This window comes from Penicillium citrinum (genome assembly GCF_028827155.1).
Source record: "Penicillium citrinum strain IBT 23319 chromosome Unknown utg000002l:1.0-3833315.0:1.0-3834789.0, whole genome shotgun sequence".
Taxonomy (NCBI): domain Eukaryota; kingdom Fungi; phylum Ascomycota; class Eurotiomycetes; order Eurotiales; family Aspergillaceae; genus Penicillium; species Penicillium citrinum.
Window position 1 is genome coordinate 711,767 of NW_026622687.1, and position 27,540 is coordinate 739,306.

Here is a 27,540-nt window from a genome sequence, read left to right on the forward strand (position 1 = left end):
CATTTGGAAATTAGGATCAATGACCACACTGCTACCAGTACGCCCTGTCTCAGACAACAAGTGGCCTTGCTATCTCTGGTGATGCAGTGAATGACAGAGATGAAATACAGAACTGTGCAAATGGCGATGGTGGAGAATGGTTTATTTTTGTTTCACCCCACCCAAATGAGTAGCGAATGTGAAGGCGTAAAGCAATCATCTGGGTGTCCATATCAGGGTACTTTCCCGTGGCCCCATCAAAATGGCTCCATTCGTCTTTCATTCGTCTGGGGGACACGGCAAAATGCCGATACTGTGAGCCCCCTTTGAAGTGGTGTGTGGACCAAGAAGTGGAACCGGTGCAGGACCACGTTCAAGCCTTGCGAATGGAAATGCAAGTGGAAAAGGCGAAAGTGGCGGGGATTGAAAGGGAGAAGTGGCCAAGGACTTTTTTTTTTGGTTTGCCGCGCTGTTTAGACGGGTATGCATTTTAGAGTTGCCGCTTGAGGTGGGTTGGGTGGTGTAGGTAGCCACCTTATCCAGGATGAGCTATTTAATGTGATTGGGTAAGTTACCTGTATTGAGATTACTCTCCATGTTGCGGGCTTATCTAGTGAAACGGGATGGGATGCTCGAGGCAGCACGGTCGGTACGTGCAGGTCGAATGGGGCAGAAGGATGAGGGTAAACAACACCCCAACTAGGGCTATCTGCTAACACTCTCTCGAATAGACTGTAACTCGTGTAGCTGATCTCTGTGTGATGCTAAAGGTGCTATCTAAATGAATGTATAACGTGGTTCCTGGTTACCCGAGCGTCCCGGTAACCCGAGCGACACATCAAACAAAATCACATCTGGAGCAACCTAAGTTTTTTAAACATTAACCATGCCACCAATTCGCTCTCAAAGATCTCAAAAATTAATTCAGCAAGAGGGACCCCTCTTATTAGCTATCCAGGCTCTAAAAAATGGTCAATATTCCTCTGCTGCTGCTGCTCGCGCTTTTAGCGTCCCAGTCTCAACCTTGAAGCACCGGATTAACGGGCGACAATTTTGGGATGAAATTCGACATCCTCGCCATAAATTTACTCTCTTGGAAGAGAAGTCTATGGAAAAATGGCTACTTTCTATGGATTCTCGAGGAGCATCTCTCACACATGCTATGTTGATGCTCCGATCGCGTGAATTGACACCTTCTGATCCCCCTCCGAAAGTTGGCAAGAACTGGACCACAGAATTTGTCAAAAGACACCGATCTCTTTCCTCTTGCCTCTCTCGAAAGTATAATTATGAGAGAGCTCTTTCTGAGGATCCTGAGATTATTTTTTCCTGGTTTAAACTTGTTGAAAATACTATCAAAAAATATGGTATCACATCTGATGATATCTACAACTTTGATGAGTCTGGATTTGCAATGGGAATCAGTTCAACTCAAAGAATAATCACTTCTGCCGAATACCATGGCAAAAGAGGTGTTTTACAACCTGGGAATCGGGCATGGGTTACTGCTATCGAGTGTATTGGTGCTAATGGCGTTGTGCTTCCGCCATATATCATTTTCAAAGGAAAGGTTTTTTTGGAACGTTGGCTTACAAAACCACCACTTTGGAGTTTGAATAAAAGCTCTAATGGATGGACAACCGATGAAATTGGTATAGATTGGCTTCAAACCCATTTTTTATCCAATCTTCCTAAGCGAAAAGGGAAATATGTATTGTTGATTCTTGATGGACACTCTTCCCATTTGACGCCTGAATTTGACCAAATTTGCAAAGAGAATGATATTATCTCTCTTTGTATGCCTGCTCATGCATCTCATTTATTACAACCTCTTGATGTTGGATGTTTTGCAGTCTTGAAAAGGGTGTATGGAGGGCTTGTTATGGAAGAGATGCGTCTTGGTGTTAATTCTATTGATAAAGATGACTTTATTCAACTCTATCCTATTGCCCGAGAAGCTGCTTTTAAGGCTCAGACTATACAGAATAGCTTTAAAGGCGCTGGTCTAGTACCTTTAGATGCTAATCATGTACTAGATAAGCTTAATATTCAGCTTGAATCATTTCCATCGTCTCAACCACCGGAGCCACGACCAGGATCTTCTAGCAGTACTAGTGATCTAGATACGCTTTGGAGCCTCTCAAAACTGCAAAAAACGAATTCTAGGATCAAGAAAGGACTTGAACCTTCATCAGAGACTATGACCTCGCCACTTAAACGAGCTATTGACCGGTCGCATGATATGACTATTCGACTAGCTCACGAGCTCATCTTCATACAAGATCGTTACGCTAAACTAGAGACTGCCAATAGGAAGCAGTTAAAAAAGAAGGCTGCTAGTAAGAAGCAGATCAAGCATCAAGGCAGTCTACGAGGTTTAGAAGAAATTGCACCTGATATGGTGGTGGAAAAACCTGGTGGAAGTGAATATATATTTTCCATACACGATGTTGCTGAGCCACCACTTGAACCTGAATTACCTCCTGTATCTACTGTACGACGCCCGGTCACCTGTTCTGGTTGCGGAACCAAAGGACATATCTACTCCGTATGTCCTACAAAGGTTTTTTAGTTAATAATTCACGTTTTGATGTTGGGGGTTGAGATTAAAAAATTACAAAATTTGAAGTTCTCGGAGCATCGCTCGAGTAAGAGGGACGCTCGGGTAACCAGGAACCACGTTATAAGCTCCCTTCCAAATTAGGCCAATTCCCTTACATAATCCTCCTACTGGAAGGCAGGCCGATATTCCCCCACTACATTAGTTAGTTAACCAAATACTAATTAGTTAGTCATTTCCTTGATTAGGCATAACTACATTTCCTGAAAGCTGGCAAATATTGAAGCAAAGTGGTAATTGTATCCACAATATGGGATCTCCATAGCCCATGATATGTGTAATGAATTTATCGTGACATGGTTGACAGTTCGTTAAACGCCGCGAGATTAGGCTCTATTGTTTAAACACCAGAAAAGTCTTTCGACGGTGTGGACCAGCATTGATAAAGACCTACAGCTCTGCTCATGAACTGTCGCCGAGAGCGGCCATTTGGGCCTGGCATCTTCCACGCAATGTAATATGCCTATGTAGTGCTTTGTGTGGGCGCTGCTAGGCGACTGGAAAACGGTTTCGGCGTCGTAAAAGACGTGAGATTGCATGTCTAGAAACTGTTAAACAGTGGCTTCCGAGATGGCCCTGAGTCAACGTGTCAGAGGTCGCGTTTACAAGAGGTGTCGCTGACCAACATTGTTGCCTTTGGCCTGATGGCGTACGCAGTGATGAAAACAAGCATCCACGAACCGTTCAATATTACAAAGCCACCGGTCGGCCCTGGAAACGGGTTGGCCCGAAAAAGGATCAAGGAATGCATTGCATCTCGAGACTTGCGACTTTGCCATGCAGTCAAGTTTCATCACTATTCATAGCACGTAGAGGAGCGAAAATAGTCCATAGATTGCCCAACCATCAGCACGCACTTCTCTGCAAACGAATCCATTGTTTGATGCCCCAGTTCTATTCTTTGGTTCTTTACATATCATGCTACTGTACACACCTTGCATCATACTGTACCCATTTCAAAAAACCTATTGAGTAGACACTGAAATTGACTTCAAAATAATAGTGAGTACTTCAGGTTGTATTTGGTTATGATATAAATGGATATTCATCTGATCTTGCCAATGTTCGGAAGACCTTTTAGAAGGATGGCTTTTTGTATCAAGATGAAGATAACCACTCAGTGTGTCCGCCGACCCTTCATTGCCCACCGCACCGAAAATTTCATCATTCGACTACCAAAAGTTATGAAGTATTTTCCGGTTGATAAAGAAAACCCATCTGCAATATTTTGCCACGGCCACTCTGTTTGGTACGACATATATACATTATGGCCTTCCTTTTGTGTTTCTCCTGCAGGAACTGGTACGTGCCCTGCTATAAACGCACCTGACCCCGCTCCAACGTCGGTGTTGTTAATACAAAGGAGACCACATTTTCAACGGAAAGATAGACCAAAATACAGTACTGTAAGAATTTCAAACAATATAGAACAAATTTTCGGCTATGCTGAATTCTTAAAAATGGATTTCCGATAACAGCTTATCAATGTTGGATTGTCATGGTCTTTAATTAATTCCATGTCTGAAAATTTACCATTGCAAATGACAGAAAGACCATTCGTGGCGCTCTGAAGGCCTTGGCTTGCCCCAGATTGCCGTAGCGAAGAAGAACACTTCCTGTGTAACTTAATCATGCGGACCGAATCCCCATGGAATACATACCGCGAAACAATTAACTTTGTTTGATGCATCAATATGGTCTTCCAACTTGTACGGGATCGGCTCTGCTCATAAACTTTTTCGGTAATTATTTCTCTTCGTATCTTGTTATAGCCTTAAGTCAGCCCCTGGGACTAACCCCGGAGATATTCATGACACAAATATTGTATACTGTACGAAAAACAGTGATGTAGACAAATTTTTTCATCGCTGAATTTCTCACATTGGGGCCTTGGGTGTTGACATAGCCAATCTGCAAGCTAAGGGGACTATCGCTTGCCCGGCAATAGATGAGGCCTGGGGTTCTATGCGCTCAAATTGAGCTTAACGTTACAAGTCTGTTTATCTCCATTTTCGAAAATGTCAAGAATCCTAGGAGCAGTTCAAGTATTCAAAATGTTCGTAATCGAATCAGTAGCTTTGAACAGACCTCAAAAAAGATGCCTACCAGTATCTTCACTTGTCCTCAACCCACTGATTTCATCCAATGCCAGACAAGCGTAAAGTATATTAGATGTATTATATCTCTACTTTATCAGCTTTCATGGAGATTTTCTCATCCTTCAATACTCTATCCGGTTGCTGCTTACGCTCTCAGTGTCTTGATATTCTCTTACTCTCTTCTTTGTTCAGATCGCCTTCGACCGATCTCACCAATTTTTCTATTCATCCCCGTCCAAGCTCACTCGAGAAGCTTGTTACTATCGATCAAGCTAAAATTCTCTGCGTCTAATTGCATCATTGAGGATGAACGCAGAGTTTGAGCATTTGAAAGCCATCAAAGGCATTGCTCGTAATCCAGGCTTGGTGGCTTTTGTTGAGAAAGCTCGTTTGTCGCTTCGGGCTCAAGAAAAATTCAAGAGATTGGATTGTCACAAGAGATCTCTCTTACATTACGCTGCCATGGGGAACTGCACAAGGCTCCTTTCGTATCTCCTGGAAAGTAAGCCAGACGTGGAGCCTCGGGACCAGTGGGGACGGACACCACTCTCTTGGGCTATTGAATACTGCTCGTTGGAGGTTGCAAAAGTTTTATTGGAGCGAGGAGCTAATATCAATGCATTGGATTACGAGGGTGGCACACCCTTGACATGGTTCTCGAACGCTGCAGACCCCAGTAGGGGGAGCTGGGCACACACCGAGGCTTACCTCAAAGAAATGGGCGCGAAGGATGTCAAATTGGAGGGTATCAAGTTAGCCTGGGTCTGGGTGTTGACTTATACGGGCTTACTCCGATACGTTCGCCCTCGCGTTTAAGCTGTCGATGGCATGGAGCTGCTCGACTCCAAGAATAGTACATGTACATGTATGTAGGTCAGACGATTGGTATACTGAGACTAGCCAATGAAGTCTTTGGTGAAAGCTTCAAGCCAAGTATTGTCACCGTCTTGGCTTAGTGGCTGGATCTTGAAGGGGTTACGAGGAGAGAACAGGGGCTGCTTCAATGGACACTTGAAATTTATCTGGAATTGCTTGAATGTGGCCATCCTTACACGGCCAGTACTTGAGAATGAACTAAACCTACTTCACCAACTCCAGGGATGAATGAGCCGGTGCTAGCTAGCAAGTTATGGCGAGGGGTTAGGGTGTCAGTATCTTGGAACAGTAATTGGCAAAATAATGTACGGTAGACTTCGTTCAACACGTAAATCGTGAAGCAGCTTCATAGTCTCAAAACTTTATCATTAACATTGAATGCAAGGATGGCATTCAGTACTGTATGTTTTGAATTTCTCTGCGTCATTCCAGACTTCCATAATTCTGTTTGATCCCCAATCTGTGATTGAGGCGGCATCCTCTTCAACGTCAGGATAGGAAACTCGGGAGATATGCAATGTCCCAAAACCACCTGGAACAACCAAATGGTTTCAGCAGCTGGTTCATCTTGTGAGACTCCTAACTGGCATCTCAAAGGGCCAGACTTCCACCCCCGACTAGTTATGCTCTCTACGATGTGCACCTACACAGTATCCGTCCAGGCCACTGTTACCGCGCCGCCTCAGTCGATGGCAGCAATGCCATTTTCGTGATATCCGCGCATGAAGAGGACCAGCTTGCAGGCCCTGGAGGACTTGGTCAGCTGAAGCAGCTGGTTTTCATGGCTTCCAAAGCTGTAGCCGGGACGGTGGGACGATGAAGCAACAGCGGCAGCGGTGAGTATCTTGATTGCGGAATTGACCAATCTTCTCAGGAATAGTTCTCATTTGAGAGTGAGGTTGCAACAAGAGCATTGTTCTGAGAGGTTTCCCGTTCTGAGACGTCTGTCCTAAGACGCCCTTAATCTTGAGAAACCCCGGTCATAAAAGCCACACTAGGTCACGGTATATGGTCTACATATCATCGTGTTGGGCACTTTGTGTAGAGGATTAGCGGGTAGCTCTTTGCAGTCTTGTCCGACTACTGAATTCAGGGCGTCGACGAGAGCTAGACGCTCCAATTCAAGCCAATGTCTTTGTATGATTATCTGCAGAGAATGAGCATATCTTCGCATTCAACGTGATCCCTGAAAGGGGCTCGGACGGTAAGATAATGTCCGCAGTGGCTCAACGCGGCTGGCCAGTGCTCGAGAACATCGATCTCAGACAGTTGTAAAAATCGATAGTAACAGTGAGGCTTATCCGCCGCTCAGAAATATGCGTGAATAAAGCCAATGTTTTGCGAGTGGTGATGAACAGATAGCAACATCAAAGAAACGTGAGTACTGCAAATTTTGCTCCGTGGCGATACCAAAAAACGGTGAAAAGAAGAAAGGAAAAGAGACGGCGACGACATGAACAGTTTTCAACGGTTGATCAGCGAAATAGGTCATCATAGCCAGTTAATATTTGAGCGGCGCTGTTTCCTGTAGCGATGAACTGTAGACACATGTTGATGAACGTAGAAACATGCTGTCAGCGTGATCAGCGCAATCTGAAGTATCTTTGTGCATGTTGAAACGGTACCAATAGTGAGAAACTGCAATACCTCCGACTATCGCTGATAATCAATGGTGAATAGCCACCTAAAAACGGAGGACCATTCCTGTTGACCACTTGAAATATGCAACGATCCTTGTACCGACTTGGGTTGGAAGATTGGTGGCAACGCTATAAGTATCTGGCCTTGGGCCACACAGGACAGTCTTTCATACATCTTGTCTCAATCCTCCTCATGTCGACTCGGTGCAAAATGCCCTCGACTTCGCCAGCCACTCTTGGTACGGACTGACTGAGATTTTATGCACTTGTGATCGGACTGACCTTTTGTATCGCCCTAGCCTCCTTACCCTTGATACTGAAGTCTGTGACGGTGGGTCAGTAGAGTGTGCCGGTCATTCGCAGCCATGCTGACGTGAGAAAGATCAGATCAGTCGCGTCTCCGCGGTTATTGACCAACATTAGTCGTCTTGGGAATAGCCCAGCGGCCAGGATAGTGAGTTACGACGGCCCCTTGTAATCCACCTACTAATGATTCCGTCTACTGTAGATCGAATTCTGCAGCCGATTTTGTCCCTGCTAGAAAGTCGCGCGCTGCAGCAACGGGCAAGGTAAGTTTGACCATTGTGGTAGTCGAAGACTAAGCCTTGCTGACGATTCACTGGATCAGAAGTCAACTCTTTTGGATGTCCCACGAGCCAGCCCATTTCTAGTAAGTTGCCTCATGCGTGGCCTCTCTGTCCTTCATGAAGTATTGCTGATGTCTCTTTCACCCGCAGCGCGATTGTCAAACTTGCATTGACAAGACGAGTCGGGCCGTTGATTTCGATTTTCTCCTTCTGCTCCGAGATATGCTTTGAAACGGCAACCTACTCAATGCATTCTGCTCCCGAACCAGGAAGTCTCCCTTTCCTGATCAGCCACGCGGTAACGTTGCAATTTGCTCTCATCTCCCCGCTTGACCCTGTCAGATCCAGAGCTAACTGTGATAGTAAACAGGACAGTTCTGTTCTCTTGTCCACATCTACTCCGAACCTTGTCCGCAGACATGATCCATCCATAAAACCGAATGAGTATCGCAGCTTTCGACAAGAAAGAGAAATCTTCCATCAATGACCATTACGAAACCACGGTTCCCTCCGAAGCAGCATCAACCGAAGCTACCCAGATCGAGCTACAAAGCAAACGCTGACGGAGGATACCTTGCCCCAGTCGAATTACCATCCCTCCTCTGGCGCCTTTTGATTTGGTGCAACTGCATCTTCACTGGCCACTGGCCGTGTCCGTTCCAACAGCAAAGGCATACCACTGCGCATTTGAGAATGTCCGTCCGCTCCCACAGCCGTCTTCTCTAGTAAGAGCTGCTCCTGTTCCTGCGTATAGATGAGCTGACACTTGCCTCATCTCTAGATCACCCATGGTCGATATAAAGCTACTATCATGGTAAGTATGTCCCACCTTCTGACACTGGGCATGTTGCTGATGTAGATAGGCAATGATTCGGTCTTCATTAGACATTTCCCACAGCCAATCGAGATACGGCTTCATGGCCGCTATTACGAATCCCAACAGGCCGAGAGTACACCGAGCTGCGCGAGTTAAGCTGGACATTGATGATTGATCGAGGAAGTGTAGCAGAAGAATCTTTTAGCCGTATTGAAATCAGGACGACGAACTAAAGCTGGCGAGTTACATTTTCATCCCTAAAAGTTCGGAACCCGGCTGACCGCGTGTCCAGACCGCCGGTATGATTATTGATTCTCTCAAGCTACAGTGTACGACACTATGGCATGCTGAATGCCACCGGTAGCCGACCGACCGAACGCTCCTCAGTGTCACCAAGGGGGCGGACCGCTCGAAGAAGCATGCCTCACGAAGTCGTGATTCGCCGATGCTAGTCCGAAAGATACAAGTCGGTTTCCAATCAGATGGAGAGGAAAAGGAAAAGACGTTCTTGTTCCTACGATCGTAGCGGCTGACACCAACGCGACTTGGGAAAGGCGTGCGCGCCATGTGAATGCGCCGCGGGGCGACACGCGTCCGAAGAAGCCGCAGGCCGATCACTCGATCTCAGCCCGTTGACTTTGGCGACATGCCCATACTACGGGAAGTATGAACTCACCATATCCACTCGAGGTCAAGGCGTAAGCAATTTTTGTATGATACATCATAAAAGACTACTGAGGAAATGGCTCGAGGAGCCACGTTGGTGTGCCAAGACAGCTGATGAGCGAGATCCGTCATTCCACCCAAAAAACAATTGAGTGCCCTGTTCCGGAATCGAACCCGTGCGTCGTTTCAGGTATGCCATTTCGACTGGGCCAAAAAAGATTTCGGCCGCGGCGGTAAATTTTTGGCTTACTTATTCCCACACCATCCCGCGGAGAACAGCAGCAGCCATATCCGAAGTCAACATTTCCAGCTCCAGTAGCGTTGTTCATTCGGCCATACCAAGAGAAAATAATACTTGGGATAATACTTAGAGACCGATGGGTAGATAAAACATTAGCGTTTCGAGAGGTAATTGGTGGTTTTTCTCGTATCGTGTTCCTTCTCGTACTTTGTCTCCAGTCATGAATGGCTGCTGCAATCTGGAGATATATATTATGTGTCGGTAAGCGGGCGGCAATGTAGCCATACATCCTAGCCCGTACACAGTCTATCATCGAGAGAACACACGAATAAATTCGACCCGAGAAGATCGTTCCACAATGTACACTCAGACGAATTGAGTACAGACAACATATGTATTCTACAAATACATCCATCTTATTCCATGCATGCCTTCAGTCCACGCCCTTTAACTTATATGCAACTTGATTTGACTAAATGGTGTGCCACGTTGTAGTCAAAATCAATTTGTGCCGAAGACATTCGGTCGCCGTCCTATCTGTACCATCAAATTCATGTCGAAGACTCAGTATTTTCTTGCCGCATATCAGTCCTCGCGGATCCTGGGACGGCCGTGTTGAGGCGGGTGTTGATTACCGGTGGATACTTCACCGCTCAGCCCGGCCCGCCGCGTGTCACCAACCGTCGCCGACCGTCAACGACCATCAGCTTCATCACCGACCAAGCAACGACCAGCAACGACCAGCAACGACCAGCAACGACCAGCAACGACCACAGCAACGACCAGCAACGACCACAGCAACGACCAGCAACGACCAGCAACGACCAGCAACGACCAGCAACGACCAGCAACGACCAGCAACGACCAGCAACGACCAGCAATGACCAGCAACGATTATTATGGCCCCACCAAACCCAACGCCTCCCGTCAACTCACCATGACCACGAGTCACGGTCCTTGTCATCAATAATCACCAAGCCCACACACTCATCGTCACTCCAGCCAAGACAGAACTCTCACAAGGATGTTGATTACTCTGGATGGCAGCGGCATTCACCGGCAACGAACCACGCTGGCACATACCGCGTCAGCGAGCCCAATGGCCCAATTCACTACGCTATGTCGTATGAAGCGAGCGCTCATTGTATAGGTTCTGGGGACGATCGAAGGCTACGTGCATTACGTGAATGTAATATTGACAAAAGGAGGTCGAAAGCTTGAAAAAGCCTGTGTGGATTTTCTTGATTTCTATCGATTTCTGGAACAGGCCGAAGGCATGAAACGAAGTCTGCCTGGAGGTTCTTGATTTCTATGGACATTGGGAGCAGGACTTGGCTTCTTCGAGTCCCCTAAAGGACTCGAATACTAGTCTCTGACACCACGAAGAGGTGCCTGCTTGTCGCCAGAGGATCAGAGCGAGGACCGCGGCGCCACGGGTCGCCAGAACGAGCACACATTACAATCGCAAGGCTCATTGCTGCGAGGGAGAACTTGTTGACGCAGCACTCTCCTGCGGGTCTCAATTGGTAACGCAGCGTCCCCCTGCGAGACTCTTGATTTCGCAGATGTCCCTGCGGAGACTCTTGATTTCGCAGTTGTCCCTGCGAGGAACACTTGGTATCGCGGATCCTATCCCTGCGAGGCACACATGGTAACGCGGAGCCTATCCCTGCGAGGAACACTTGGTATCGCGGATCCTATCCCTGCGAGGCACACATGGTATCGCGGAGCCTATCCCTGCGCGGCACACTTGGTAACGCGGAGCCTATCCCTGCGAGGCACACTTGGTATCGCGGAGCCTATCCCTGCGAGGCACACTTGGTAACGCGGAGCCTATCCCTGCGAGGCACACTTGGTAACGCGGAGCCTATCCCTGCGAGGCACACTTGGTAACGCGGAGCCTATCCCTGCGAGGCACACTTGGTAACGCGGAGCCTATCCCTGCGAGGCACACTTGGTAACGCGGAGCCTATCCCTGCGAGGCACACTTGGTATCGCGGAGCCTATCCCTGCGAGGAACACTTGGTAACGCGGATCCTATCCCTGCGAGGCACACTTGGTAACGCGGAGCCTATCCCTGCGAGGCACACTTGGTAACGCGGATCCTATCCCTGCGAGGCACACTTGGTAACGCGGAGCCTATCCCGCGAAGAACACTCCAAGGCCTCGCGGCCACGGAGTGTGAAGAGGAAAATCCTGATCTTCTTCTCGACGGAAGATGAGCGTCTTTTATGCCAATCAAGTAGGGTCTGCGATAGCGACCACTTGCGTAAATCGTGGCAGACCCAATAGAGGGCGAGCGCTCCTTTTGCTGGGCGTTGAGGCGGTTGATCAACGTTGAAATAAGAAATTTTAGCGTTTCTGCAGAGGGCGGGTCGACTGCCCCACCTGGAACCGTGGCTGCCGAAGGTCCAGACTCGGCCAATCACTCGTTCAGTTAACGTGGTTGACCAGGTGAATAAGCTTTCAAATTAGCTGACAAGTGGAATGCCCGAATCTGTAGCGTGTGTCTGATCTTTTGTGACCGTAGCTGTCTCTGCATGCCTTAAACCCTGTCGATGCTTCCTTTCCCACCATGTTCCCTGACGATGGCTGTTGAATTACACCTTAGATTGATGGTGACGATGTACAAGACCTCGTGGCAAGCGGCAGTATAGTGAAAGATGATTTTCCTGAAGCGTCTCGTCGTTTCACCCGTCCCGTGAGTGAAATTATGAGTCGGTCTTCTCAATGAAAGCCTAGAGGTCCATAGAGCCGTTAACCGGAAGTGATGTCTGCGACAGTGTGTAATCTACCGAGTGATGCGTCAAACTTGGTTGGACATTTTCACAAGTGGCGAAGCATTTTCTCTCTACAGTGATGAATACGACTGTCTTCAACGTTCATGCCCATCGATCATTTCTGCGGTCAACATTGCCGGTGATAAACATGACTAATATCAAGTTCCTATGGATTTTCGGAAGACTCACAGCCATTTTACCCAATGGATATTCACTCGGAATTTCCCCCGAAAAGCAAACATTTCTTCACAAAGTCCTTTCAATTTTACTTTAAAACCTCTTCGCGTCGTCGAGAAAATTAAAATGGCAGAGCCTGCTTCTGAATCATCTGTTCCCAAACCCGACGATTTTCATTCTCAATTGCTCGAACTGCTAGAAGACGAAAGCTCGACAGAGGAAAGTTCTTGTGGAAAAGAAGCGATTTCACGCCGACATAGATCGTCTACCGCGAAGAAGATGATCAAAAATGGTAAACGACCTGACAGAGACGATGAATCTGTGAACAGAGACGAGAAAGGCACTGTATCTAAGCCTTGGAGAAAAATGGAAGCCATTGACAGCTCATCATCCCGGCTACACAGACGTGTAAGTCATGCCAATGAACAGTAAGCTCAAATATCCAGCTTTATTCTCTACCCTTAAGTGATCTTTACTAACGAATCATGTTAGCACCGACGATCGATTGAAGTAAGTGCACCAGATAAGCTTGTTTGAAGCCCAGAGGAAGGCTGACGGAGATATGCAGAGAACTGGAAAACAAGGCAATGAAGCGCCTACTGAAGAGGAAACTTGCATCTGAGATTGGCAACCTCAGAAAAGAGTTGGATGATGTGAAAAAGGTAGTTGCCTCTCTTCAGACATCTTTAGTTGAGCATCGCAAAAGAAAACGAGTCTCTTTTGAGGACAGTACCCGTTAAAGAGCTCAGGCATGTTTGATACGGTTATTGTCATTGCTGTCGATAGTTTGTTTGTGCTAGTTATCAAGTGGAAGTATACTTGCTATCATCTCAGATAATATGTGTGTTGAACCTGAGGCTTGATGTGACGGTCTAGCGCTTGTAGTGTGGTTTTCCGAAAGAGATCATTTTGTTCTGCATCTAATAATTCACTTCAGCTGAGAAAAAGCTGCAATCTTTGGAGTTCTCGTCAAACATGCCGTCTCACCGAAGCCTGTCACCTGTCAATTGAAGACGTCCTACGAACCCGTACATTACATCTGTCATCGTCTGAATAGGGTATCGGAACTAGCATCAAAAGACAAAGGGTAGATTAAACTACAAAGGATGCCTTAGACGCAAAAATAGCGCCAATCGGGAGAGTTGCAGTACCTTTGGCGACTGCTTTCCCTCCACTCTCCTCTACCTCGAGGATGAATATTCCTCCTTCATAGCTCACCCGGTCCATGTGAGCCTCAACCAATGTTAGACCCAACATCGCCCCGTCTGAATTACGCCAACTAACACACAAGAACCGAATTCTCTTGCCGAGCCATTCCCCAAATCTAGCCAAAAATGTTCCATCAATAAAATTAATCTCGACGTATCCGTCGTCGCGACAAGGCGTCGTCCAACCCCGATCGAGGCGTCGCTGCTGTCCAACTCTCATGGTCTCCACGATTGAACAGCTATCAGTAGATCCAAATGTACCTCTGACAATCGATTGACTCCAATTGATTTAGGTCTTTGAAGCACTTCCTGGAACATTGCCAGGCGCGGAACGTCACATGTAGGTCTAAACCCAAGATCGTATGCCTTTGCTCAACGCCCTCAAGAGAGCTAATTGAGACTCTGTATCCAATGATCGGACTAGCTATAGTAACAATCCCTTTTCAGGCTCAATATCGGATCCTCCAAACCCTGCAACGGCGCCTCGAGTTTTGCTCTTTTCGATTCGTCCACCGATGGCTTCCATTGCAATCTCTGGCGGTTGGCTGGACGTGCCCCGAGGCGCTGGAACTTCATCGAGTCTTTGAATTTGTTACCAAACATCGATCGAAAATTTCATGTGAGAAATTTGGAAAAACATTGGATCTCTTCAGGATCTGCGTGAGTCGCCAGCATCCGCCATGCGGCCGTTCATCGCTTACCCCAAGACCGGGATAGTCTGCTTCAGATGAACCGTGCTGCCGTCAAATTTTGTCTCTGCATGGACAAAGGTCCTGAAACAGAGAGACTTTGCTGTCTCTTCTGGTTCCTCCAGGAAATACTCCCGAAGTCTAGCGTGGTGTCAATGTCGACGGAGCAGACCCAGTCACAGCAGATACAGCAGGCCACTCCAGCTCCACACAAACGTCGGAACACTCAACCGAGTGGGTTTTTCGACAGAATGGCCAGACTTATAAGATATGTCGAAATGGTTTTTGTAGCAGAAGTTGACCGGTTCTTGCAGACTGAACTTTTGTAAGGCGCGGTTCACCGGCTGGTCTGTATTCTTTCCGGATTATTACTGAATTGACTTGCGAAGACAACATGTGTAATATCATTAAAGAGTTTGGTTCTTCAAAGTTTGTCCTTTCTCTTGCTCCGTTGGGAGCGTATCGTTCATCCATGGTTTCCGCCTCCCCATGCTGGGTATCGCATCCAAAATATGACGGTGGTTGCAGCGGCGACATTTGAAAATCACCTTTGCCCGGTCTTCTGTTCATGTTGCCCGGTTTTGTTAGCACGGCGATGACCAAGGCATCTCGTGCCGTTGGACCAACGCTTCCTTTTTAGTTGCACCAAAAAAAAAAAACACGTAGACCGGATTACTGTACTACCGAGTTCTGGCAATGAATTCTTCGCCGTCGGAGTCCGTGGATCTGCAAGTTGTACCCCAGTAATCTGCTAGATTGATATCTATCATCAATATTCAATAGATGATGGCGACAGCCATCGAAAAATAAGGCCTGCTCGATTGTTATACTGAAGAGCTAATCTGGTCACACCTCCTCCAGGGGCCTGACTAGCTGAAGAAAAATTGAAATTGGCTAGAGATTCAAAGTTAAGGATACATCATGTCCAAATATAAATCCGTATCAAAACCCGCGAGCGGTAACCGCTGATCGTGCAATTTGGCCCTAGTCGGGTGGTCCTTGACCGCGCTCAGCTCAGAACGGCAGCGTGCTCTTCACACAGATTAGAGCCACAAGTCTCTCACCATACTCACCCCTACAAGAGCTTCCTGGTCGGTTCTGGCTCGCTGGAATATAAGATGTACCCGAAAGGAATACCGCTGCCACATCGACGCTACCCTCTTCCCGCACAAGATACCACCCCTTCGTCTGAAATTGCATCAACCCCGGATCTTCATTGTCGGTGAAGGAAGAGCCCTTTGGTTGCACAGATGCGATGCACACAGTCCCAGAGCACAGACCTGGACTGAAACCCCTGCGGCGGGGGATACTCAGGCGCGGGTGTAGTGTAGACTAGATCACAGGAGGTTAGCATGAGCAGCCCACAAAGGAAGTGCCACCTTACCGGACGGAGTTTCTTCTGTGGGAGATTTCCTTGTCGGAGAGATCGGCCCTTCCGACGGGATTTTTTGAAGCCACTGGTCGATATTATCATCCTTTGCTTTCGAGAGTGATGCGAAGCCCTTTCTGGGCCCTCCAAGCCGTCGAAGGCGTCGTTGCCGCTTCTGATCCTTGCGCTGCGCTGACGCCTTTGCACGAGCGAGACGTCGTTTTCGGAGGATGTGGTATTTCTTCCCCCGGATCGAATCGATTCTCCGTCTGATGCCAAGTTCCTCATAATACGCCTCAGCACGGGCTTCCCAAGAAAGCTCGCGGTGAGCATCCAGCCAGGGAAGAAGATTATCCTCCTCCCATTGTGGCCAGTTCTGTGAACTATGCTGAGACATTTAATGAACAAGGAGCGGTGAAAGATTGAGCACAGGTCGATTTGTGAGCCTTTGGGAAGGAAAAGTAATCCCAAAGAGAACGGATACGTTGGCGTTTAATTCTTCGGCATCTCACAAAAGCGACCGCTGTGAAGAGACGAATACTGGCCATAGACTCGTAAAATATAACTCAACGGTTCCTCGGCATCATTGGCGATCTCAGGGACTGGACAATGAAACGATGGATAAATGTAACCTTTCAGAAACACGGTTGAACGAGCATTGGCCCAAGGTTACGTTTGTAAACTCTGAATCCTCATTCATCTGCGGTGTTTAGTGTTGTTCAACGATGCTCAACTTTTGTTTTTGTTTCCCAACAAGTTCACCGGAAGGACTATTTATGGGTTGCGAGATCGAAAAAACAATTTGGTCTCATGCGTATATCACATCACCTGGTTTACACCATTTGACGTTGCGATTCAACTACGGCGCCCTGGTGTTTAGCCCCGTTGGTGATAGTTGGTCAACAATTACTTTGTTGAACTATGTCTACAGTATTCAGTTGAGCAATGAGAGTGAATCATGAATCGACCCAGTATTATGACTTCATTGTCAGTATCGACTACGCATACGATCTTTGGCTTCAATAGCGACATCGGAAGGTTGAATACGGTTAGACGCTAAAATGACTACGGTTGGAATAGAGTTTCGGATACGGACAGCGTAGATCGGCGGGGCAAGATCTTCCTCTCGATCCACATGCAGTTGACCGCTCTGGCACGATTCACAGTCTGCTACTACAAAGCCTCGTCTGTCCTCTCCGTGCCATCTCCTTATCTGAAAGGAAACCGTGAGAGCAGATCGCGTGTCTACTTGTTGCAAGTCTATCCATGCCTTCTACTGAACAAAGATCATCACTTTTCAATGTCCGACGAACCTTTCGGAGCGGACTGAAACGCGCATTGTCTCTATCATCCTCCGAAACGAGCAACGGAGGCAGAACGAAAAGACCCAGAGCAAATTCTCCCAGCGAAGACGATTCGTGTTACGAAACAGCAATGGACAAAAAGTTCGAAAGGGAAGCTGAAAGTCAGAACAATTACCATTGGCGACCTTGGGAGATACAGCCGGAGGATAAGATAGGTCAGCCCAGTGCTTCAGTCCAGGTTGATGCGCACGGCGACTATGGCCTAATTGCGCTGGAATGTGTCTCTGAGTGAGTACCAAAATCCGATATCCTTGAATTCTTATTGATGCATCCAAGTCTAGATGCCAGAATGCGGTAAGTCATTTACTACGCAGCGAGACTGAAACCTTTACTGAGGTAAATGATACAGATTTCTGGAGAGGTATTTGAGCCTTCAGGATGGCGGGGATGAAAGGACTCGTGCGAATATGGCCGAGATATTGAGCCGACTGGCTGCCATGGAGGCTCACGTGAAAGATTTGGACAAAAAGGAGCCCATGGTGTTGAAAAAGAATCGATGGAAGGAATAACTGCCGCTACTGTATCCAACACGTACTGACTCGTTGTCTAAAGGCGTGTCGGTCGCCGATCGTGTTATTTTCTACCCGCGCTGTGTTATATCCCAGTGTTGGCAAAGGCTTATAACCGTTATTTCTGTAATTTATAGACACGTTGGAAATGTAACTGGATCGCTTTCCTAGGTTGGTAATTCCCACTTGCCATAGTTTGTGTATGGTTGTAACGGATCGGGTAGAATGGCTCCGATCTCGCGCTTTGTCTCATCTTCTTATTCTTAATTTAACAGAATAACCACAGAAGCATGTGAGTGGGTGGGCTAAGACCATACAGACAGACAAGTCCAATTCTTGTACTGTAGAGCCAGTGTGGACTATGCTAGACTCAATGGCCTTCAAGCCCTTCAGTTTGTATCGTCGAGATTAAGTCCTATTTGTTCTAGAACATTACTACCCTTTGGAAACTGTAGGCGCGTCAATCCCCAAGGGAAAAGCGATTGGTTTCACATCAGTTGGGTCGGTGTGAATGAAGTGGGGACTAACATTATGATTTTCGGTCGAGATTTCCATGGTTCAGTCGAATGCTTCGTACTATCGTGCAAACAAACTACACGGCCAAGACGCGCATAGGCAGACAGCCACGGTTCCCTGGGAAACGAAAGGGTAGACCCGATTGAATCCATGGAACCAAGGAAGGTCGACGATACGATTCGTAGTACTCTCCAATCGGCCCTACTCGGCAGCGAACAAAAGAAAATTGATTTCATTGAAAAATTGTCCGCAAAACGAGCTACGTCCTATCGTTCATGCTATGGTAGAAATAAATCTTTTCAGTACTTCCAAATTTTACCCGTATAATTTATTGACCACGTGGTCCGCCAACTCTCCATGTGCCCTTCGCCCTGTCGATCCTTAAGCATACGATTCCTGATGATTCACCGAGCCCGACACGTGTGGATCAAACAGTGGCGGGTTGCTTAATCCGGAGAATCCGGGGAGCGCAGCCGGGTCTGTTGCTCCTACGGGACCACCGTGGGCGGGCCAATTGCCGCTGAGTACTTCCGTACTGGGCAAGAAAGATGCCAGTCGTTTGTTCTGAAGAGTATCGATGAAGTTCCCGAAATGAGTTGCAGCCGAAATGAGCTCGCCATGTGTCTGATGCAGGACTGGCTGTATATCGTCCCATGCCACCTGGTCCTGCATTGTGGTATTTGTAGACTCCAGCTGCTGCCGCAGTTGCGAAATTTCTTTTGTAAGTCGCTCAGCTTCGGCAACTGCTGTTTCCTTTTCAGAATTGGCTTTCAAAGCGTTTGATGCTTCTCGGGCATTTTCATCCCGGAGCTCTTGCACAAGTTGGGCAATGCTGGCTTTGTCAGCCTCTTGCTCTGCGACCACCTTCTGGTACTTTTGGGCACAGCGATCGATAATATCAAAGCACTTGCGATGGGAAGACTCGAGGCGCCTTTTCTTGGACCGTTCCATTGAGCTTTTCTAGTATCACATTAGCAAAGGCTATTGGAACTTTCATGATCTCACCATCGTATTGTTAGGCGATGAGGTAATCAAACCTACACTTATTCTGCTCGCGGTCGGGCTTAAAGAGGCAGAGTCGGTATCAGTTTCCGAGATGGTCGATTGGACCGAGCGGCGCGATGAGTTTCCGGATACACCAGTGCGTGGTTTGGACCTGCTAGAATCCCTGCCAGTATGGCTTCGAGAATGCCTAGCACTGTTTGCCATTGCGCAGCTACTAGGAGTTGAGAGAAAATGAACATGATCGGTTGCAAATCTTCCCAACCACATATTTATAGAGGCTCTGTGGAGACCAGGGCAGGAGCTGCAATAAAATGTGAAACGAACTATCCGCCCTTCAGAATAATTTTGATGGCACTCACATAGTATCGCGAGGAAATCAGAATGCCCCAGATTTCGCGGGACAAGTGGAGCCGCACAAAACGGCAACGATCGTCGTGGAGTACATGATCGTCCGGCCCGCATAAAGTGGTCGATCTTGCTACACTGCCGGAATTTACTGCCTGATGTCTGATCGATTAGGATCGCTGTATTTGAGACTGCTGTAATAATTGATGCATTGGATGAATGTTAATATCTCCGCTCGGAAGATTTTTCACTCCAAAATAACCTCTGATGCAAAAACATGAAATTCTCAGGACATTGTGACTCAAAAACTACTGAAAAACTTGTGAATGTGATTGGTACTGGAAATAAGAGGATAGGGAAACAAACGAGGTGGAGCCAGGGGAGTTACCTGAGCAACCTGACTTTTCAAGAGAGAACAATGGTTTGATAGGGGCAGTCATCCATTGAGGTCCAGGCATCCCGGTGTGTGTTTCAGGCAAAGCCCGCTGATATTACAGCCAATGGCTTCGCGTTCATATCTGACCAGAATGAAACAATGAATATCATGTAATAGGGTTGCACCGGGAGACTGGAGAATTGTAGGATCGTAGCATTCATATTGAAACACGACGTTCTATGGTTAATGTATTTGGAATTACTCGTTGTTGCTACGCAAAATCACTCGCAAAACAGACCAATCAGTTCAGGCAATGGTCTTGAGCTCTGCGGTTTGTAGACTTTCTGATGAGATCCGCAGTATACTGCGCCTCGGTGTGTGAAAAGGGTGCTTCCACTTCAAGGCTAATTAGTCTGACTTTCTGGTCAACGGCTACCCTGTGGAAAGGCGACTAAGCTGCGCCCTCTTCCTATAAATGGCCATGACCATATCTTCTGAGAGAACTCGAATATATTTCTGGGCTTACATATATTGAGATAGTAATTGATTGCACGCGCTACACAGCCGAATGACGGAATCGGATATTGTCGGAGTGAACTCCTGTAGTGATACATCATATACAATTGCATCTTGACTCGGTCAAAATCTAAAAAGTATCCCTGAGTCATGGCTGTTTTCGGTTTACGGTTCTGGGGAACCCGACGAAAGCCAAACTTTGGAGGAGGTCCACTGGAAACCACGGCTTTCAGACCCCTGGGCGCTTAAAACCTTTTTCTAGATTCTATGAATGTATAGTACACAGTACAATTAGAGCTATGCACTCTATTGGTACTGATCGTCATATAGCACCAACGAGGTTCAGACGACGGATAATGGGAAATATCGCTTAGGACGCTCTTCAAAGCCTTCTCGTTACTCTAACGAGTGGCGTGGGGTTGAATGCATAGAAATACTCGGCACTTTAGAGCCCAATATAAGTAGATTATGTGCTAATGGCGAAGAGAATCTTCTGCATCACCCAACTGGGCCGTAGGCGAATATCAGAGGACAAGCATATACTATAGCTTGAGTGTGTGGTGGCTAACCAAATATGATACACTTTTGACCCGATTGTGCGGTGGAAAGCCTCAATCACCCGCCATTCGTCAGAAAGAAGTAGCTCCTGGGATGAATCTTGTTCTGGCTCTTGTAAGTCTCATCCAAGGTGATGTCCACTGTAACAAAATTATGACTGGTTTGGATAACAAGGCAGGCCCTTCAAGGTACGAAGATAAGATCGACAATCGGCGGTTGCTGATAGAGACCATGGAACAAAATTTTCAGTTAACCGCCGGCCGACCCATTGTCTCCCAGGAGATGAATTCATTGTCACCGATAAATAGAGTCTAAGCTGTTCTAGAGCTGCCAGGATACTAGAGGCCCCATTAATATGATATCACGATAGCAGACTCTGCTCCTATCCTCGCTTTGCAGAGAAGTTCGATCACGTATAACTACCAAGCCGACACGCCCAGCAGAACCATCTTCATCCCACTAAGTTGCAAGCCTATATCACTATGGACACCACAGTTGCACGCTTACCACCCGCAGTGGGTGCTCTCCTCATGGAAAACATTGGTATCGTTCAAATAGTATCAATGTTCTCCATTGGTGCCTACAATGCACTGGAGACCGGGTTGGTCACCTTCGACGCCCTCCCAAAACATCGTGGCTTGTATTTCTGGAGTATGCAAGCCGCCTCCTGGGGGATTCTTGTGCATGCTATTCCCGCTATGGCTCGATTTATCTCTCAATCTTCCAACCTGGCGACGTCCATCCCTTTCATGCTTGGATGGTATGCCATGGTGACTGGCCATGCGGTTGTGCTGTACTCGCGGCTCCATCTGATTGCATTCATCAGATTCAATCCCCGATGGGTATTGTGGATGATTATCATGAACGCTGTTGCTCTACATGTCCCAATGACAGTCTTGTTCTTTGGCGTCAGCAACGGGCAACCTGAATTTGCTCGGCCCGCTGCAGTTTTTGATCGGATTCAATTAATCGGATTCTGCATTCAGGAGCTTGTCATCTACAGTCTTTACATCTACTGCACTTCATTCCTCTTTAAAGTCAGCCCCGCCGTGTCAAGGCCTGGCAGACGCAAAGTGCTCATCCATACGATCTGCGTCAATGCCTTTGTCGTGTTCATGAATATTCTGCTTATTGTGACAGAATTCAAGCTCCACTACATCCAGGTCAGCTTCAAGACGGTGGTGTACAGCATCAAGCTCAAGCTGGAGTTCTCTGTTTTGAACCGACTCAGTTCATACTTTTTTACTCCAGTCTCCGTCCAGGTTCCAGAGCCAAAGCAGGACGATACGAATGCGTCCAGCGCGAGGTTGACCCATTCGAGGTTGTCCGGCGGGATGCGAAACGAGTCCACACGGTCTAACGGGGCTCAAGAGCAGCAAAACAGTGAAGGATCACAAAATGGGACGTCGATTGAGAGTTATGACCCCATAGACGCCATTTACCCTCTGCCCAGCCTCACAGAAGATTGCCAAGTTCATGCTTCCAGCGACTGGTCCGGCCAGACGAGCGAGCTGGAGCTTTCACGATCGTGTGTCTCGGCAAAGTCTGATGTATGATTGTTTGCTGGCTCAGGCGTGAAGTGAAGCTGGAGCAGCTCATAGAGCCTTGGGGATGAAAGTATACGCTAGAACGGTCTGCCGAATTAGTCACATTCACAGAAACGGGCAACATAAAATTTAGATTGGCTTTCTGGGGTGTCTTTTGCTCGAACGAAAGGCATAAAAGGGAATAAATGAAAAGAAGACGCTATTATAATAAAGGCCTTATCTGAAAATTAGAGTTACGTGGGTTAGCGTACACAAGACAGTATGTTTTGTATGAACTACGCAGAAACCAATCTTGCCATAGCTATTCTTCTATAGTTGAAATTCCAATTCCAATGTAATACAACACTCGATTAAATGAACTGAAAATACTCAATCCTCCTTGAAGCCGAAGCCGAAGAATGTACGAATCCCAATGTTCTACTCTAGATTATCAAAACCCTTGTGTTGAGCAACGTACCACTACAATTGAATGCCAGTATTTTTAGGGAAGTATACCTCTCGACTGATACATACATTTGTATGTGCACTTCCCGTGCGATCTTCGGTAGACCTAAATACTCCTCGCTCTTCGTACCCTGTGTTGTAAGGGCTGTCTGGGTAGCCACAGCCTATAGAAATTTTGTTATTGGCTTCAACCGATAACGAATATTGATCAGGAAGAAAAAAATAAAACAGTCAGAAAATATAGGCCGCGCTTGATCCAACTATAAAGGCAAGCAAGAAATAAAATGGCTATCATTGTAGACCAAAATACTTAAGGCAACGAGATTAAATCTCTTTACTTAAACTTTGCATCATATTTATTTTTGTGTGGCTTAGAGAGTCGGCTCAGTTGACACTTCCTGTATAATGTATAATGAGGGTAGTGAAAGAGCAGAATACTGATACCTGGGCATCATCTTTCTGGTATATGACTTTCTTATGAGTTTACAGCAACACCGGCCGAATATAAATACTCTACAAACCACCAGGTAGTTTTGATCTTCACATCACGACAAGACTATTCTTTGCTACCATCATGGCCCCGTGCACCCGGAAGACTTGCTATGCTAAGGCGTGCGTCAAGTCTGAGAAGATCCCTCAACCATGTAGCCGTTCCGCTTCTCCACGAAAGGCCAAAGTGGCCCAGACACACTCGGACATACGACTTACGAGCTCTCCATATCGCCATCCAAGCCCCACTGACTTTGAACAACCGAAAACGATTCTTCGGATGCGAATTCGCCAAGGTCCTTGTGGCTCTCACGTGTCATTGGTGACCAGGCCATTCAATACCAGTGACAGGAAAGGCCCCGTCAGCGATGCTGGAAAGAGGAAGCCCGTTTTGGGATTGTGCAATGACCGTGCAAGTTGGATTCGGCGGCTTCGCTCCAAGCCTCACAGGCGTGCTGAACTTACTGAACTTGCAAGATCCTGCGTGTCTGACACTCAGACTGACATGAAATTGTGACGGGTGACGTGATAAAATAGAGACTTTTCAGCATCTACCTTCTCTGTCTCGGTCTTCAGCTCTTCAATTGAGAAAATTAGATGGCTTTATCATTCATAGCTTGGTACAGTACATATCGTAGCCTAAAATATTTATCTAAAAGCTATTCCTGGTAGAGAAAGAATGAGAGAGAGAAGGATAGTCGAAATGAAAGATACGGCCTGGGCTAAGATCCTTGCTGTGACAGCGTGCAATGTGACAACACCAATTTTTATGTAATAAAGAGCCCAAAGAGCGCCCATTTACGCGCTAAGGCGACTTTACATATCCTCTTGATGAGTATATGAATTATTGTATACTGGCTCCTAAACCGTGACTTCCGAAAAATTCGCTGCTTACTAACAATGTCCTATGAATCATAGGCTATGATTTTCTAGCACGAGAACCTGGAATGACCGCCACAAAAGATAACTCGACTCTTCTTAATCTTCTCATGTTTATGATATGTCTATTTTATCACCAGAACTTGAGAATATTTAATCTATTCTAGCTGCCTGAAAACTAAGCCTTCATCGATTGACTCAGACTAGATCCATAGTAGTCTGCATACGTTCCTTCCATTCAAGGATGGAATGCAGGTAGATCGCCCATGTAGTAATGATAATCAGCTGAATCTAAGCGGTGTTAATACATTTCTCTTTCAGTTAGATGTGGAAGATGTACCTCACTTGCGTTGATCCATAACTTCGAGACTGTACCGAAAATCGCCACCGCAAGTAGCAGAGTTGTCATCAAAGATAAGTGGACAGAAATGTACTGCAGAAGCTTTCGAGTATTAGTTGCGGAGCTGGATAGCCACCAGTACCAGGCCACCACGCCAAGATGATCCAGAAAAAGAAGGAAGAGGTTGGCAGAATGGATACGGTGTATGACGAATGTGCCGGTGAACGTGAACAAGAGCTTCGCGGCCGTGGAAACCAAGGCATACAGAAGACATGCAACACACACGGAGCGCGGTATATTTGGATTGCTTCGCTGCTGAAAATTAAGACGTATAAACTGGTGTGGAGTTAGCTTGGATCAAGTCTGTGTCCAAACATTGAGCCTTACAGTCTGCAATGGCGGGAAAGCCGAAATCACTCCCAGAAGAACTGGATGCCACCCGGGACATTTCTTACTCCAGAAACACCCTGTCAATGTGGCTGAAAAAATTAAGGATAAACTGCATAAAACCAAGTCAATTCTGTAAGCCGACCAAGCAGACTTGAGTTTCCACAAGAGAAGTAGTCGAGCAAAAATGAAAAAGTGAAGAAAGGTTATCAGAATAGATTGTATGAGGTTGTCAGAAGACATGCCAGAAGGACTGGATATACATGCGTACCCGACGTGGAAAAACCCAGAAAACAATCTGAAGCTTCTTATACCATCACGTCGGCCGGATCACAGAGGTTAACTCAAGAAGCTGCAGATAAGTGGAAATGGAGCCTTCATTAAAGGCGCAGACGTACCGTATCAAAATGAGTACTCGATGAGGATTCCATAACCTTGTTTAAAAACGAAGGCTTTGTTTCTTTTTTGAAAATGAAGCCTTACAAAAAGAGGTATTATTTGGACGAAATCTGCTTCGCAGCAGTAAATGGACAACGCATAGTGTAGAGGCCCTGAAGCGCATAGATAGTCAAAGGTCAAAGTCGTGGATACCACCGAGGTAATGAGCGTCATACCTGAGAAGCAAAATCAGGATCCCAGAGTTGAATGTGCCAGTTTACCATTTCATTTCATAGCTGCTCATATGTTGGCGTCTTTTCGAGGAGTCTCTGAGCGCACAGAGATGTTTGGCGATTTCCAGGGACATAAAGGATCTTTGCATTTCCAGATAGAAAACGTTTTCGGTCAGAATCAATTTCGTACAAATCGGAAAAGAACCTGCTGTCTTATTCTCAAATAGCTTTGGGTAATCGGAAAGTACTTCGATAACCTGTCAGCACCCTCAAGAAGGCCATGTGCGCAAATTCGCATATTTGAGGAAACCCAAAAACAACAGAGGCAGGCCTGATAGGTCATAGTTGCCAACGCTATGTAAAATTCGTAGGACTTGGTGTGAAATTCATGTCTTCTCCCCACGCTGATCACAAGCAGCCCATTCTTATCTTCATCTCTGCTTGAAACCCAGGCTACAATATCAGCAAATATTTTTTATACCCCTACAGAAGGAATTCAGGTTCAATTTGGAATGTACACCATATCTCGAAATTGGCTTCCATACAGTCGTTCTCGAAATCGTCTTGACTGGTACACACTCACATTCTCTCTTCTGGCCCCACCGCCAAGGCCTTAGCATAAGATCATTCATCGCCCTGGCCATGTTGAATTGAGGGACACCGTAGACTGCGCCCAGTATATTACAGTACATAACTCCATTATGTTACACCATGAGATGAGGCTTCTGTGGAATTCCATGGAAGCGAATAGTGGGTCCGCGACATGCGTGAGGAGCCGCTGCCGCTACGCACCTGGTTCCTAGACGATGTATTAGACTGGAGCTTTACTGTATAGATTCCATCTTTCCTAAATCCTTCAATCAGAAAGAAATACAAAGTTAGAGGAAGGAGAGGGAATCGTACAGAGTTATGCTTATATACAAAAACTAATAAAGGAAATACCACAAAGAACAGTGTTCGTCGTTTTTTCCTATGTACTGTATGCAGAACTAGATGTCTACTCAAGAGCTCATTGCAATGGTACCGTCGCCAACAGGCCTTGCCTGTTCTCAATGGGACCTTCGCTGTTCCTGGGGTTTGATTAGCTCTCGGTGGCCCACTATGTTGCTGCGGTCCCTCATTCGGTCGCAAGTGCGTGTTCCGTAATAACCGCCTCGCACCAGGTTTGGTACATGTAGCTTCGGGACAAGTACGATGGCGTCATGTACGGTCGCCTTTCCAAAACACCTTTTTTAAAATCAATTTAGAGAATAGAGAAGACATAGTGGATTTGTGCACAATGCCCGACCAAGGAAACTAGCCTGATACGTGGCCTAGGGTACTGTAACAATATTATGGTAAATCTGGAGATAGGTAGGCCACGGCTCAACAGGAGCCAGGGAAACTTTCGCCGTTCAACTTTATAGAATAATCATGCCCAAAGGAGATAAATAGATTAAATTAATGTGGATAGGGTATAGGAATGTCACACTTGCATTGCTGTCTTGAATATCAAAAACGCCGAAAGTCGTGGAGACATGAATTGTCGTTGCAAAAGTTAGAGTTCAGCATGACCTTTCTCAAGGTTCGCATGAGTGAGCCCGTCGGATATCAGGTCTTAATGCCAAGTAGGGTGTATATCTCATCCTGTTCTGCCTGGCTATTAAAGATATTGGATTCTGCTCTAGGGAGTATCCTAGACTCGCCAACGATGGGTTGTTCGCCACTTTAACAGTGTCTTGCCTGAGCAAACTTCGACGCCAACGCAGGCTTTCCTTGCTCAGAGGCACTTGCCAGGATAAGTCTTTAGGGATGTCCACTAGAGCATGTCGAGAGGCACCCTTGCTCATCATCCAATTCAGCTTTTGTTTTGGATCGCCACGCACAAATGCCTCGCGAAACAACTTATTGATCCCACCTAGAACCT

The 27,540-nt window shown here is 46.7% G+C and overlaps 10 protein-coding genes across 10 annotated transcripts; 7 read left to right on the forward strand and 3 right to left on the reverse strand.

Moving 5' to 3' along the window:
- Positions 1-865: 865 nt before the first annotated feature.
- N7469_002127 (transposase) lies at positions 866-2,551 on the forward strand (the record flags this gene model as incomplete). Its single annotated transcript, XM_056641047.1, has 1 exon — positions 866-2,551. The coding sequence occupies one exon, from the start codon at positions 866-868 to the stop codon at positions 2,549-2,551; it is 1,686 nt and encodes a 561-aa protein (XP_056503541.1).
- A 2,453-nt stretch (positions 2,552-5,004) lies between these two features.
- On the forward strand, positions 5,005-5,514 carry N7469_002128 (ankyrin repeat domain-containing protein; the record flags this gene model as incomplete). Its single annotated transcript, XM_056641048.1, has 1 exon — positions 5,005-5,514. The coding sequence occupies one exon, from the start codon at positions 5,005-5,007 to the stop codon at positions 5,512-5,514; it is 510 nt and encodes a 169-aa protein (XP_056503542.1).
- Positions 5,515-12,608: 7,094 nt separating this feature from the next.
- Positions 12,609-13,104, forward strand: N7469_002129 (uncharacterized protein; the record flags this gene model as incomplete). Its single annotated transcript, XM_056641049.1, has 2 exons — positions 12,609-12,890; positions 13,006-13,104. The coding sequence occupies 2 exons, from the start codon at positions 12,609-12,611 to the stop codon at positions 13,102-13,104; spliced, it is 381 nt and encodes a 126-aa protein (XP_056503543.1).
- A 470-nt stretch (positions 13,105-13,574) lies between these two features.
- N7469_002130 (uncharacterized protein) lies at positions 13,575-13,910 on the reverse strand (the record flags this gene model as incomplete). The annotated part of the gene is made up of 1 exon (XM_056641050.1): positions 13,575-13,910. One exon carries the CDS (start codon positions 13,908-13,910, stop codon positions 13,575-13,577), a length of 336 nt encoding a protein of 111 aa, XP_056503544.1.
- A 73-nt stretch (positions 13,911-13,983) lies between these two features.
- Positions 13,984-14,708, forward strand: N7469_002131 (uncharacterized protein; the record flags this gene model as incomplete). Its single annotated transcript, XM_056641051.1, is given in 3 exon segments — positions 13,984-14,030; positions 14,138-14,350; positions 14,363-14,708. Coding segments are annotated over 3 exon segments (606 nt in total), but the record flags the coding sequence as incomplete, so codon positions are not given.
- Positions 14,709-15,592: 884 nt separating this feature from the next.
- On the reverse strand, positions 15,593-16,145 carry N7469_002132 (uncharacterized protein; the record flags this gene model as incomplete). The annotated part of the gene is made up of 2 exons (XM_056641052.1): positions 15,593-15,711; positions 15,764-16,145. The coding sequence occupies 2 exons, from the start codon at positions 16,143-16,145 to the stop codon at positions 15,593-15,595; spliced, it is 501 nt and encodes a 166-aa protein (XP_056503546.1).
- Positions 16,146-17,182: 1,037 nt separating this feature from the next.
- Positions 17,183-17,621, forward strand: N7469_002133 (uncharacterized protein; the record flags this gene model as incomplete). Its single annotated transcript, XM_056641053.1, has 2 exons — positions 17,183-17,340; positions 17,462-17,621. The coding sequence occupies 2 exons, from the start codon at positions 17,183-17,185 to the stop codon at positions 17,619-17,621; spliced, it is 318 nt and encodes a 105-aa protein (XP_056503547.1).
- Positions 17,622-18,518: 897 nt separating this feature from the next.
- Positions 18,519-19,346, reverse strand: N7469_002134 (uncharacterized protein; the record flags this gene model as incomplete). Its single annotated transcript, XM_056641054.1, has 2 exons — positions 18,519-19,097; positions 19,143-19,346. The coding sequence occupies 2 exons, from the start codon at positions 19,344-19,346 to the stop codon at positions 18,519-18,521; spliced, it is 783 nt and encodes a 260-aa protein (XP_056503548.1).
- Positions 19,347-21,419: 2,073 nt separating this feature from the next.
- Positions 21,420-22,493, forward strand: N7469_002135 (uncharacterized protein; the record flags this gene model as incomplete). Its single annotated transcript, XM_056641055.1, has 1 exon — positions 21,420-22,493. One exon carries the CDS (start codon positions 21,420-21,422, stop codon positions 22,491-22,493), a length of 1,074 nt encoding a protein of 357 aa, XP_056503549.1.
- A 1,009-nt stretch (positions 22,494-23,502) lies between these two features.
- On the forward strand, positions 23,503-23,934 carry N7469_002136 (uncharacterized protein; the record flags this gene model as incomplete). The annotated part of the gene is made up of 1 exon (XM_056641056.1): positions 23,503-23,934. One exon carries the CDS (start codon positions 23,503-23,505, stop codon positions 23,932-23,934), a length of 432 nt encoding a protein of 143 aa, XP_056503550.1.
- Positions 23,935-27,540: the final 3,606 nt, after the last annotated feature.